At 39.3% G+C, this 15,502-nt stretch overlaps 1 protein-coding gene across 3 annotated transcripts in view; it reads right to left on the reverse strand.

The window, feature by feature from the left end:
- LOC122968669 (potassium/sodium hyperpolarization-activated cyclic nucleotide-gated channel 4-like) overlaps positions 1-15,502 on the reverse strand; it is an 82,011-nt gene that overhangs the window by 53,701 nt on the left and 12,808 nt on the right. For all 3 annotated transcript variants that reach the window (XM_044334262.1, XM_044334181.1, XM_044334098.1), the window contains one exon: positions 570-993. In XM_044334262.1, coding sequence (XP_044190197.1) covers positions 570-974 — 405 coding nt within the window. In that variant the 5' untranslated portion in view covers positions 975-993. The remainder of the gene's footprint in view (positions 1-569; positions 994-15,502) is intronic.

Raw genomic sequence — 15,502 nt, forward strand, 5'->3', positions numbered from 1 at the left:
CCAGTGAGGGAGCAGTGGGAAATTTTTCCAATTAATGCCGCAATTATAATCACGCTTGTATTGCAGAAATGGGCTCTGTGGTCCCACTGCTAACTGGATGGGCACACAGAGAGAAATGCTAATCAACATCCCGGCTTCATCAATTTATTGGTGACTGGGGTACGACAAAAGAGCCTCTTCACTCCTTCAAGGGTGGATGTAATCAGAAGCAGCATCTATCCATATTTCCTTCCCAGGGTAAAGGGGAAGGTACAGAGCTCTGCAAACATACTCGCAGTAGCTCCCTAGGATGGGAATACCATTTGGATTATAATTGGATTGAGGAAGTGAAGTCCTGTTTGTTTGACTAGCTTCATCAAATAGTATGCTTGTATGATTGTCAATCTATTTTTTTCTCTCCATGTGAATCCACTTGTTAAAATCAAGGGGAATCCGGGTTTCCTCATAATAGCACTCGCCATACACATCATGTGGGTAACATTTAGAGCAACTGTAAGTTATCAGCTTTAACACATTACTGTATTCCCTCTCTTATGTGCACACAACTATGCTGAGGTGCACTTTCCTACCTCTTCCCATTGGTGAATGTAGCGAATGAGTCTTGAGAGGCGCAGCAGTCGTAGCAAGCTGAGGATCTTGGTGAAACGGACAATCCGCAAAGCGCGCGCCGTCTTATAGAAATCTGAGTCAATGCGCGTCTCCACGATGAGGAAGATGTAGTCCACTGGGATGGAGGAGATGAAGTCCACCACAAACCAGCTCCGTAAATACTTTATCTTGATCTGTTGTGGGTCCAGGATGATCTCTGTGTTGTCCTCCTTCACGATACCCGTCCTGAAGTTGAGAACCAGGTCCATGAGGAAGAAGGTGTCGGAGACCACGTTGAACACGATCCAGGGTGGCGTGTGCTCGTCCTTGAAGAATGTGATGCCCACGGGGATGATGATGAGGTTGCCCACCATCAGCAGCAACATGGTCAAGTCCCAGTAAAATCTTGGAGAGAGAAATGGAGAAATACAGAAATGGGATGGTGAAAGAGTGAATGCTAAAGTCACAACATAGTCAGCTTTTCTAGATTTCTAACTATTAGTAACATTCTGCAGATTTTGTTCGATGCAGTTAAAAAACTAATTCTAGATGTACTGCATGATGTATGATGTACACACTGTATGTACATCTCTTCTCACATATAGTATACACTGTATAACAAACACATGCCCAAACAATTAGGCTTTACAAATAAGGTGGGCCAAACAAATGTGCAATTTACTGTGTCTAAAGCATCTTCATAGATAGGAAAGTTATCCAAAAATGTAACTTTATAGAAATAGAATCTATTCTATTAGAATTCATCATAAAAATACAGAAAAATAAAGTTAAAATGGAGGCAGAATTCCTGTGTGGACATCAACAAAGTAATGTCTTATTATTCTAATGTTCTAATGTATAAGAATTTGTGTGTAGTATTAAATATGATGAAGTTGCTCATATGTTCATTTATCACGTTTTTCTGTCATTGTTCTAAAATTCTAAAATTACTTTTCATGTAGCTGGTTGTGTTATTCTCAGACACCATTAATTCATACAGTATATGGTATACACAGTACTGATTGATTATTGTTAACTATACTTTATATCATGTTTTGCATATATTGTAATGGAGAGCATACTTGAGACCAGCATGGATTAAATTAACTCAAATTACCCAGATTTATATTCAACTTGTTATATTAGTCTTTATGTGACTTAACATTAAAATTTCCCTCATGAGGAACAGAGAGGATTAATCCTATCTCATCTTTTGCAAGTGACTTCTTTGAAAAACACACCCACTCAATCACTTACTCACACACACTCAGACACACATAGTGCAACTGCTTAGCAAACATTGGAAAAGTATGGACATTGATTATCCATCTAACCACAGACACAGTATTGGAACCCACTTGTGTCTCATCACTAGCCTATTTTAACCTTAGGTACATTTGGGTGTTGTGCATGTGTGCGGGAAGCAAGCTTATACACACACAGTGTAATGATGGCGTAATAACCTATACATATCTAACCTCCTCACAAGCTATTTGTGTTTGGACAGTAAATCACAACTCAAAGGTCAATGAGGGTTAACTGTTAATTACAAATTGTACTGTGACCTCATCCATCTTCCAAGTCAGAGAGTTTGGATATAAATTGCGCTCTCTGCTGGCTTGGTAATTGAATCCAGATTGGCTCTTTTGTTTTAAGGGTGATATATCCTGGATAATTCATAGATTGCACCATGAGAGGATTCTGTATTGTGCACTGGGCCAGTGAGCTTGAATGATTTACCAACCCACCTTTAACTGGGCCATAAAGATCTGTCTCTGTGCAAAAGCAATTTCAAGAACAGGAGCATACGAAATAAGAAAAAAAAGGATACTACATACATAACCAGGGCAGGGGATACATTTCTACTGCAAGCTAGCTAGACTACAGCAAGTAATTACTGCTCTTTCACTTCCTTGTTGCAGCTGATGTGTATTGATTTCATGGTTGATTCACGGTGTGTTAAACTAAATAACTCATGGGTTTACAATGAACTGCCCCTCTAACGGGACCAGTACACACACCTGATCCAAAAAGACCTCTGATCTATGCCAAGACAAGTTGAGTAAATTTTGGTTATGAAATTACTTTTTACAAACACATTGAGACATATTTGAGGCCTCGCAGAACATAAACACAAAGATAAAAATAACTTTTCACTTCCAGGGTGTCTTCTAGTTTTGTCCTCATGAGATTTTCTGTGTCTTGTGTTTTTTCTTTGTTGGATGATGTAAAGTTTATTCTTTCATTGATAATTAGGCAGATCTAAAAGGAACTCTTCAAAGTCCTTTGAGACATGCTTGTGATGAAGCACTACATAAATGAATAAGCTTAACCTTGTAAAGTATGATAATCCCATTGATGCTACCACATCATTTAAATGGTTTAGACTTGGTCACAGCTAATAATTTGAGATTTTATTTTAGCTAGCGATGTTCCATTTTCTTTAGCTGTGAGAGGCATGAGAGGAAAAACAAGGGCCATCAATGATGGCTAGCATTGTATTTTCCATGTCACAATTTGTCATGGTTTCCTCCAGAGACGAGAGGTCTCACTGCCTCTAACATATTAATCTATGGACACATTTTACATCACTTTGAATAAAAAATGTTATTGCAAAACCACACAAGCTGCTATCCAGCAGATATTTGAGTTGTAATGTGCGAGAGCATCTCACACTTAAACATGCAAACATAAATATACAGTATACATGGACACACATCTCAGTTTCATGTCTATCGCACACACAGACACACATACACACACACACACACACACACAAACACACTGAGGAAACAGTGACAGTAATTGGAATTCTTCAAAGTAAAAGGGTATCTACAGTTCCAGCTTGTTGTCAAGTGGAGTTATATTTAGACAGACCTTGCCACCACTGTGTTTGCTCATGTTAAGACTGAAAGCTCCAGAGAACAAAAAAAACTTCAAAGGAAGAAATGCAAACATAGGTAATAACATATGTTCTTCATATTTCCATGTTCCTTAATATTACGAATGCTAGATAGACTGTGCATATATATAAGCTGCACAGCTTACTAATAGGATGTAAGTGTGCTCCCTGCACTTGACAGGGTCTACCAGCAACAAACTACAATGATCAGTTTATTTCAGTGTCTGTAAGAGCTGCAAATCATGTCCTTTGTTATGCTATTTGTATCAACTGCGATGACTCAACCACATATAATACTTATTTTCCGTGTTATTGTTTTTGCATCTCTGCAGCTTTTTTACTACAAACCAGAAAATACAATCAAAAGTGACGGTGCTTTTTCAAAGCATACCATCATGTTTAAATAGTTTATGTGTTTTTCCAGGCAGCCATTGGTTTTCATTTGTTTCACTATGATCAAGGTAACCCATGTCAGTGAACATCAACTCTGCTTTTACTGTTGTTAAGGTCACATTATCATTGTGTGGCAATACAGTTGTAAGTGAAGACTGATTTAAAATGTCTGCACTTTATAACCACATAATAATAATGCGAGTTTGATGAATAAAAGCAGATGTTACTTTTTATTTGCTTACTTTTTTATCTTAATTTTAAGCTCAAGTTTTAAGTCTCTACAAGTATAGTACATTTTTATACAGCACAGAAATGAATGGCTACCAAGATGGCAGGAAATTGCATAAAAATTAAAAGTGTTATGGAATACCTTGAGAATATTGATGACCCTTAGTAAATGGACTAAATCATTAAGAGAACACTGGAATGGTCCTTTAAGATAACTCTATTAAGCACCAACAAACAACTAAGAAAATGTTGTGGCACTTGAACTTTATGGGAAAAAATGTTACAGTGACATGAACATACATGTACTCAAATAGAGTAGGTCAGTGTCCCTAATCTAAACCTAACCCTACCTAGCAAAGGTAGTTCAGCACCAGAAAAAAACAAGACAAGCCAGAGAGGTGGAGGCCTGACAAAGATGTCTGGCTTTGAAAAAAAAAATCCAACCTTACAGAAAAAGCCCCACCAGCAGTTTGAACAACAGAGTGAGGAAACAAACTGAAAGAAATGAAAATAAAATAGTGCCAGAGGAGAGCGCCTCATCATCTTTTAAGAAAGAATAACAAGACAGTATACTGTGTAAGACCTCTGGACGTCTCTCTGGAAGAATACAGCTACTGATGCCACCTGTTTGAGCAAGCCTCATTTGTTATAGGAGTGTGGGGGATTGGTAAGATCAACAGTGGCTGCTGTATGCTCATTGTGCAAATGCATCTTTTCAAATATAAGAAAACACAGGGCACATGTTCCAACACAGAAAAAATAAAGAATAATAATCTTATCACACTGTCAAGATAAAATTAAGCCTGGATGTTGACACTATTGTAATCTTAATTAGCTGACTTGTCATTTTTATGGTGCTTTTGAAAATTTAACATTATTTTGATTAACACTACAATATGTTGGGACCACTGACTGTATACAAATATGGACATCATGACAGCTCCCCAAAAGTGAAGCCAAAACATCTCAATTGCCCCCTGGTGGCTTGCTGCAGTATAGGTCATAAGTCCCGCCCCCTCCATGTTAGCGGATGGGACATGAGCCAAACTAAAAAAATCGAAGTACATGTCAAATAAATTTTTCCCAAAGATGGTTTCTGTTATTTTAGGCAGGTGGTCACATTGATGTTTGTCCAAGTGCTCATTTTTCTGATAAGTTTGTTTTTAATTAGTTATTTGACGATGTAAAAAGGGGGTGTAACGTCATGATTGACAGCTGTAACAGCTGCTCTCAAACCTCTGTCAGGTGGCGGGATGGCTGAGGGGGTGAGTCCCATGGGCTGTCATCTTACCGCCCAACTCTACTGAGCAAACTCTGGCTCCAAATCACACAAGCAAGATGGCAGACTCCTCGAAAGGAGATATTTTGGCTTTGTTTTTGCATAGTGGTAGGAAGTGGAGATGAGTCGTCCATATTCATATAGTCAGTGGTTGGGACAAGAAAAGAATTATGTGCATTTTTAGTCTGTTTTATATGTATGTGTCAACTGTGGTTTTGCATGCACTTGTTCATGTGTGTCTGTGTGTGTGCATGCGTGCATGCATGTGTAGGGTAAATGCTCATGATTTCTCCTTTTCACTCTTGCAGTTGCCTCCTAATGGAGGTCAGGCCACCTAAACATAGCAGGGATCCATTTACTGTGTTTTATTATGCACTGGGACCCTGACATAGAAGAACATTGTTCTATAAATACAGTTGGGCAAAGTGCGGGATGTGAGGCAGACATTTCAAAAGCATTAAACAGTCCCATATCTCTGTGTGCATCCCAAATCACAGACTCATGCTGTGTAGTGGTATACCACCTGTTTTGAAATAAAATGAACGGGGAATGCAGTGACCTAGCAATGGTGATATAAAAGTGGTGTTCCTCAATGTAGCAGCAAGAGAGGAAAAATAAGGTTTTATCCTTTTTATGATTCTAGTTTTAGTTTTACTGTGTTTTATCTTACTGCATAATAGTCAGACATCCCTAGTGATACTCGGGCTATTCTGGCCACAACTCAAGTACATAAAAAATGTTAAACTGGCAACATCTTTAAACTCTGTGTAAATGATGCGTAGTGAAAAAGATATTTTATGTTTGCCAGACAATTCGAAAAAATATGGAAACTGCAGATGCCATGACTTTTTGACACTTTTTTCTACATGAATCAAGCTTTTGGCTTGGTGGTTTGGTTGTAAACAGGAAGCATAAAATAAAAATGTCCCAAAGAGCTTCACAGGAAACAAAAGATACCAGGCAGATAAAAATAGTGATAGCAAAAAATACATCAAAAAACATGGCCAGAGCTTCTGTGTGAGTTTGTGAAATTACAGCATGTGATCACTGGGGAACATCAAATATCAAATTGAGCTTATGAACAGAAAGGAAAGGATGACAGAGCGGTTGAATAACGGCATGTGTGTGGCAGAAACTTTTAAAAATGAGGAGTGGAGAAACAGTGAACTACTGGAAACACTGAAAGCGAAGTAGCAGAATAGCTCACACCTAACTTATGGTACTGAGAGTTCACTGTACTGATGAAGGGAGCCCTGACATTTTGCTGTCTGGAGGGACAGAGCGACAGCCCACTCTGCTCTCCAGCGGGGTGACCAGGGACAGCAGGAACATGTTGTCACCCTTAGAGTGCATCTGACTACACGATAAGCCTCTCTCATTCTCCTCACCCTGCCAGCCAAGCTACCTGAAAGGGACTGTGAGAGCCACCACAAACAGCCCGAGATGGACACACACTTACCATTCAGGGTAGCCTATATTTAAATTGAGGAGGCTTTGGGGTATATATAGTCCTGCATATACAGGGAATATATATGTTTGTTTTTGTGCATACGTGTGTACACTTGTTTACACTTCTCAAGTAGAGATGTCTATCTGTTGGCTAACATGCTGGGAGAGTGATGGCATAGCAATGCAAGCAGATCATCTGTCATGTCAGGTACAAGTGGCAGACAGCATTTAACAGTGTCTCCCTTTATTCTGCACCACACTGACTGAATGGGAACAGCAAAAGAACAGTCAGTGCCACACTTCCATGAGGGCACCAGCCAACATCATGTGCACTGTAAATGAGATAGAAAGTTATCTGTTTTTGCATAAAAAAGCAGTTTACTTTTTGAATAATTCATTTGCTTGTTGTATGTGTGTGTGTGTGTTTGCTCCCGTTTTCTCTCTAAAGATTTGTTTGTGTTCAGAAGTACTAATTCAATATATCCCTGAGAATTCTGGCTCATGTTATGTTAAATATCAACAGCACAAATCCCCCAATTCATTTGGTTGTGACCACCACATGCCTATACACACTTTACAGTTGTTCTCCCCCAAAGCCGATTCTGATACTCTGATTCTTGAGGTTTTGCTGAAAACCGATGTGCCAATCAAATACTGGTGCACTTTTTTCTTTTTCAGTTTGAAGTTTGTATACAGTAGCTTACTGAGTGGTAACATGAGTGTGTAACACACATCACCTGTTCAGTATATGTAGGCATTTTAATTTTAGGCTTGTGCAAATTTTATTACTTAATTTTTATACTGTTATATTTTATTTTATTATTATTATTATTATTATTATTATATTAATACTGTTAGAGAATGTTAAAAGTGTACTGTTTCAATTAAATAAACAGTGTTCAACACCCTAGAAATCTTGTTTTCCCTGACCTCCAGTGGTTTAACTTCTCATCTTGCTGCACTTATGTACAGGTGTACTCCAGGATGCCATGACATTACTCCTGTCAGTTGGGTGTGGTCAGAGGTGAAACAGGCAGTGAAACACTGCCTTTCAGCCTGATGTTAAGTTACTCTTTCAAAAACAGTATTTAAGGTCAATCATGTGGCTTGCTCACATTTAATACTCAATCTGTTTAGTCCTGCGTGTCAGATTGGTGCATTGAGGCTTTTTCTACTACTAGACAGTGATTTTTTTGCAGGAACTGAATGAGGCCCTTTGCAGAAAATTGTATACACTGATCCACAGAAGTTAGCACAGCTGCTTTTTGACCTATTTCATAGAAACTGCTTCACTGCCATGAGATGTTTCTGTATCTGATGCTTAAGTTAAGACTAAGGAACACAGTATTTAACTGAAATTTAAGGGTACACGCTACATCTCTGTTTAAGAAGCGTCTATTGTTTATGTACTTTTAATATAATAAAGCATTAATATATTTTGCCATACATCATGTTTAATAGGCTACTCTAAGTAGGCTAAATGTAAACATAATGCAATATTCTGTGATTTCATTTAAAATGAATTCATTTCAAATAACATCTGCCTTATTACTTTTTAAAGCCAGAGTAAGAGAAACTGACTACTTTTTTTTTTTTACTTAACTGCTCATGCTATTAAAGAATATTTTTCAAAGGAGCAAAACAATACATTTTCAAAATAATAGGCTACATTTTCAGACTTTATATTTTGCTGGGAGAAATGACAGCACAACTTATTATTAGAGGATGTTTGTTGTTCCTTTGATACTCCTGCATTGATCTAACTTCCTCTGTAGCTGCATTTTAGCTGTAAATAGCTGTTATAATAGTTTAATTGTACCAGTTAAAGGTTATATCATAACAGAGAGCAACAGCTCAATTAAGACCGTTTCTTTTTTTGAAAGAATGAATTACGGGAATTAATGAAAATTAAGCAGGGAAGGTACATTTTACGCAAACTACACTTATAGGCAAGTGGGGAGGAAATCTATGATAAAGCCTGTCACACTCAATGCCGGGATCTGACTACAAGATATATTTGCCTGGACTGCAACAGCAGGGCCAGCCCTACACATGTGGTTGTCCATGAGTGAGTGACTGACTAAGTGAATGAGTGAGTGATGAAGTGACAGCATTGGTCGGCAGGCCATGTGTTGGAGTTTCCCCATTGGCCAATGCTCTTTCAAAATGAATCAGCGCAAACAGTTTTGTACTTCCAATTTTGTCCTTCCAATTTTACTTAAATTCACTGACATTATGCAAACTTTTGCTAGTCAAACTCTTGTCTCTAAATTACCTAAATACATAACTGATGAAAACAGAGGCCAATGCAACGCAGAGCAACTGTGTTTCCTTTTCCAAGCTTTCAGCTGCGCTGTTAAATGCAGAGAGGTTGGCTAAACTCCTGTTTAAACAGACGTACCTACCGTCTACCGTCTCCTCCTCTACAGTCCAGTGTGATCGACTCTCCGGCAGTGCTAGCAGCAGCCGGCAGTAGAGATCCATGGTGAACTAAATACCAGGATGCAAAGTTTTGATTTCTTTTGATGTTTTCACATCACAAACGATGAACAACAGCATTAAATTACAAGTCTTGCAAGTAAAACATGGGACTCATGTTGCTATTATATCAGTTTAGTGTAGGTGCGCTTGGTTGGTTGGTAATTTCCACCGCAGCCTCCAGATGACTATACAATATCCAGGAATTCACATTATAGATACTACCACTGACTATCCCTGTAACAAATTGGCCACAATTTTGGACACTCATACACGGTCCAGCCATATACTAGGTTTTGAGACTGGCAACAAGTATGACCCCTACCAATCATTGTTCAGGACCTTGCATGAGTTCATAGGTCATTGGGGAGGAGGGTCAAGAAATTCTCAAGCATGGTTACAGAAGCGCTACTGTATGAGTGATGCTGGTGGTCTTGTGTTCAAAAAAGAAGAAGAATAAAACGATTGTGGACCCATTCCTGAGTGTCATAAAGAGGACAGTACAGTATGGGCTGTCTATCCTTCAAAGAGAACTTGAGGTAACGAATGTGTTAACTTGTCAAGAACACATTGTTGTTCTTTGTTTATGTCACTCTACAAGGCCCATTCGTCATTCCTGGCATTCATAATCAGGCCCAACGCTGGACAAAATTGTGTCAAAATCGGGCTGAATTTGTGTAGTCTGATCCCGGGATAACAGGAGAACAACATCTGTGGCATCAAAAAAATGACTGTGTATTTCCCATAAAAGAGCATCACATTGGTTTTAAACAAGCCAGTTGGTAAACACAGCAAGATTTAAGTGTCTGGGAGAAAATAAAAAACAGGTTAAAAGGGTTAATCCTATTTTTGTTGTCACCCGCTCCAATGAACTGTCATAATGGCGCTGTCTTTGCTAAGCACAGCCAGCAGGTACACTGCAAGCACATCACTGACACTGGGGCTGTGCAGTCGCAGGCGGTTATATTTAGGTGAGGCACGCTGTTTTATCAAACCTAGGCTAAGAAGATTTCATCAGAGGTAGAGGCAAATCTCCCCAACCTTAGGCTAAGAGAAAACAGAGGGATTTACTAAATACCTACGGAGGGAGAGGAGAAGCAAAATCAACTTAAACGAGTCAACCTTACCTAACACTGCTAAAAGAACTCATAAATAAGATTACAAGTAGTTCTGTGGTAAGGCATCAAGGTAAGGGTGCAGGGTATGATTTTTTATTCACCGCTAAAGCTCTGTCTAGGACTGTTCAACACAGCCGAGAGAAACACAACGCTAAAGACAATGTCACATCCACTGCACTAGAAAACAGCCTCTAACAGATAGAACCCCTTATAGGTAAGCACTGACAAATGTAAACACAGGAATATACAGCCATGTTACTGTTACAGGTGTTCTCAGCTGATCAGAAGGAGCATTTACAAAAACAAAGCATATTCCTTTAATCGTGATTCTCTATTAACGATTTAAAGGGAGTTTAAACTATTCAGTAGTGTGTTAATCAGATGGAATTTCTATTTTCTTTCCACTTCATCTTCATTCAAAATCTGAGGGAAAATCTCTTCATGCTGTAGTGTGTCATTCAAAAATATGCCCCAAATCCAGTTATTGAAATAAGTCCAGCCTAAACTTGCTCTGATGTTTGAATAGCTCAGAAGTGTGCACTCAAGAGCTCTGACTAAATAATGAAATCACCAAAGCTACTTTGCAAACTGACCAGATGTAATCGGGAGCCCACTGAGAAGAATTCTCTGAAGTAGCCAAGCCAAGTTCCCTTTTCGTACTATTGGATTTTTTTTTTTTGGCTGTTTCTGGAGAGGCTCTGCCTGGTGCCAGTAGTGGCTACACAGTGTCCCTGTCCTTGTCTGTTAGGCCCTGCAAAGTCCTTCACAGCTTCCCAGAGCACAACCTGCTACTTATCTGCTCATAGGAACAAAAACTGTACAAGGGTAGTCTGCAGTCAGCACATAAATCTGCCCTCTGTGGGGAAAAAATAGACAGACAGTGAGTGGCAGGGCTGCAGAAGACATGGGGAGGACAGAAAGCTCTCCAGCCGGTGCCATCAGCATGCACTTATCCCACTAGCATGTGCCAGTATCTGCACTCTGGCTTTGTGTGGACTTCCATCCTGCCACTAATTGCATCTGTGTTTTATCGTGATGCCTTGTTATCTCCCGCAAGGTCTTAAGGGTCATGTCAAGGGGTCCCCTGTCAGCCAGCCACAGAGTGTGGCAGGGAAAACACTGGCCAGCGCCTCCCAACTGAACACCAATCCCCTCCCCCAACCATCCCGCTGCAATGTTGGACAGGAGAGAGTTAGAGAGAGAGAGAGAGATGGAGCAAGGGGGCTTTCTCTTAACATAGATGAAGTGCTAAGATAATGTATTGTCTATAATACCAGGAGCTGGTCACACTGTACACCATCACCTCATGCCCTTGCTCTGGGCTGCACCAGTACTGGGCCATTATCTTCACCACTTCAGGTGCTGCAATCAGCAAATGGAGCAGCCACAATGACAGCCTTTTCTATCCATCTCCAAAACAGTGATCTGAGGTCAAAGGGCAAGAGGAAGAGTAGGGGAACAAAAAGAAAAAAAATATGGGGAGAGAAAATATGAAAACAGTGAGAGAAAATGAAACATATTAAGTCTAAAAGGGAGGGTGAGAATGAGGAGAAAACCATGTCAGTTTAGTCTTTTGGACATAGAGGTTTTCTTTCCATATGGAACAGCATTACTATTTTTTTCTGGATTCACCATCTCTTGAAAAAAATAAATTACAGGGAAAAAAAAAAGTAGAGGTAAATAAAACCAAAATTAATACAGCTTAAAAGCTGATGGAAAACCCTCACTAAGAAGACACTCTGAGCATGAAATCAAATCAAATCGGTGAGGAGATGCAGTTTATCTGATTTTTACTGGTCTGCGTGAGTAAGCAAAAGCGGAGGCTTATCTGACTGTTAAACCAAACAGAGCAGGATTTATCATGTTTATTTGTTAGCTCTCTAATTTCTCAATTGTACATGCTAAACAGGGTCAGGAATTGGATTTATACACACACACACTTTTCTGACGCCTCCCTATTCAATCAAACACTGGGTAACATTTACTAGTATCATGACCAAAACCAGAGTGTGGGAAAAAAAAAGAGGACATGCTAGCAACTATGGAGATGGTGAAGATAAATCGGGAGTCATCCCCCATAGCAGAGGAGACAAACAATCTGTCTCCCACCAGTGCATGTCTCATAATCCAGCCATTTGTCTGAGTCTTCTAGACACCCAGCGTGTGGCAGGGCCAGGCCAAACACATTGATCCAGGGAAGTATTTCCTGTGAATCACGCAAGCCACACACAGAGTTCTTTATTCAGTGCACTGGACTTTGGCCCTCTGTCTGAGTGGAAACCCTACTGTTTCCAAAGGGCTTTAGCCTTCTATTCAATCTTACATAGTGAACAGTGGAGAAGTGTTGATGCCATCCTCCTGCCATGTCTGTCCTGCACAGAAGGCTGCTGAGAATGATTTTAACAACAGAATAATCACAGGTGAACTGCCAGCAGCTTGTGTGAAGGATCATTATGTGAACTGGCATAAAGTGAACTGGCATAAAATGTAGAACTCTACTTTATATACAAGATTATTTCCTTGGCTCCATTGCAAATTGATATTTTTGAGTAATTATATTTTTGCCCTTTTCCACCACCTGTTATACTTTACAAATTAAATAGTTTTGAGCAAATAAAGTCTGATAACTAATCAGATATGGAAGTCATGCACAGTCAAATCAATATCACAATTTTCATGCAGTATTTTTCCATTATCAATATATGATGCAATATGGCCAGTGTTTGAAAAATGGTATATAGAAGAGTCATAATGATTTTAGCATAAACATTCATTCTTGACCTCAGCAACAGTAGTTTGACAAAAAAAATCTTATCTTAAGGTCCACTTACAAGCTTTTTTCTGCTTTCAACAGTATGTCATGGTCTTCATCAGCGTTTGCTCAGTTGTCATGGTTAACTGTACTACTAGTGACTGAAACTAATGTTCACCAAATGATTAAGAGACAACTGAACCAACTCCACGACAGTTGAGCAAACTCCACTTGATGATGAAGACTGTGAAGGGAGTTGAAAGCTTAGAGAAAGCTGGCGAGCGGACCTTGAGTTATTTGTCAAACCAAAATGATGTCCAACGCGATTAACTTTTTTTTTTTTAAACTACAACACAATATGATTGTCAGTTCCACTGAAAGTTGATAAATGTTAGTATGGATTTATTTCCCATGTAGCCATGCAAGAAAGATGAAAGATAAAGGAGATGTAGAGGGATCAAATGCAACAACAGTCTTGGCACAATGAAACTGTTACATGACCAATGGCTGCCCACCTGAGTGACCTACAGGTGGAGCTGATTAGCATTACTAGCACATACCACTAATTGGCTCTGAACTCAATAGAACTTGCCTGTGAAGCTGACTTTGTAACGGTGAGTGTATTACATTAAATTTAAAGTGCTTTTTAATACGGTGTTTCTCATGTGTCCACCCCCTGAAGCAACATATCGGTGCCAGTTTCACATCTTGGCCATTTCCTATCTAGGCTGATAGGAAAAAAGCAATCAAATTTCAGAGAGACAAGGGGTGTGAGAATCCACCTGGGACACAGGCAGGTCTGAAAAGGTCATCCTGTATGTACTAGAATCTATGTGAGGAGGAATGAGCAGGCTGGGGCTGCAGTGTGCACGCAGAGGTCAACGCAAGGGAAGATGTGATTCGGTTACTGTACTATACAATACAAACTATGCATTAAAACATCTAGGTTTGTATTATGGAGAATTGCACGCTACACTAAGCAGTCTCTTGGTTATGCATTGCATACTTATCACCAACTGAAGGACAAATCTAGGTCAAAATATAGTTTGCAATTAATATTACATGATTATTTTAACCTGCATGGGGTGTAAAAAGGTATCAAATATCAGACCAATTTGTGTCTTAGGTGAAAAACAGTACTGAGCTGCCTTATAATGTGATTGTTTGTGTTTTGGACCTTCATTGCTTTGTTAAAATGAGCAAATCTCAGCCATCTGGCTCCTATCTAGGCAATAACAAACCAAGAAAAGTAGTTGCGAACAGTATTTCACCCGTTTGTGTGAATACTGAGCCTGATGGAAGACATCAGAGAGAAGTGATAGCATGCAGGAGGTATTTTAACCCAAGCAATCTTAATTATTCATTCCAACCATGCTGACAATTCCCATAAAAAACAGTATGCTGTGCTTTCTTGATTGCTGGCAACCAGGTCAGTTCTTTCAGAAGTTTTACTTTTTTATGTGCAATAAATTAAAGAAACTTCTTCAGTCATTACACGTGGCTTAGTAAAAGCAATAATATCAGAGAGAATATATTTTTTACTGTGTTTGTCAATTAGGTGATGTTGCACAAGGCTGAATCACTGTAATACGCCTAAGCATAGTAAATAATGCCCTCTTGGGTACCATTGGAAGATTACACCTATATAGAATCTGTGTTGATGTTGATTGCTTTTCAACCGGCACTGATTACATGTCAGATGTCAGACTAAAATTAAAACTAAATGTTTAAAATTAGATTTATAACCAGAGCCACTGTTTGGATGGAAAAAAAATCTCACTGTGCCACAGGGCAGCGTACAGCATGCAGTAAGCCATCACTGTCAAATTCAGTGTTTATCTCCACAGAGTTACAATCACTTCCCTAACAGTGAGTTGCAAGCCCCTTTTGCACAATTCATATGTTAAGTGTCACAAGGCTCACAAATCCTGCTGTAACCTGTTTTTTCTCCTTTTCAACTGCTCTCTTGCATGAGCAGAGTGGACAGGTGAAGTCAACAAGGGATCAGTGTCTGTCCACCGTATGGAATACAGTAGAGCGAGCATTCTTTTTTTTTTTTTTTTTGCACTCCTCTCTTTTCTAAAAATGATATTCTAGCATAGCCACAAGCAGGATGTGTCAACAGGAATACAGAAAGGTCCATGGAGGTCTTGGTCACTCTAATGCCACATACAAGACACCTCACACATAACTTGACTATGGCGTGATAAATTGTTAAATAAAGAAATAAATACGTTTTCTCCATCAACCCCCCTAAATGTTGAGATAAGTGAAACTGACATATTTACCTCTGGTCAGTGGGACAATAATCACAT

Source organism: Thunnus albacares, chromosome 1 (assembly GCF_914725855.1).
Source record: "Thunnus albacares chromosome 1, fThuAlb1.1, whole genome shotgun sequence".
Lineage (NCBI taxonomy): Eukaryota > Metazoa > Chordata > Actinopteri > Scombriformes > Scombridae > Thunnus > Thunnus albacares.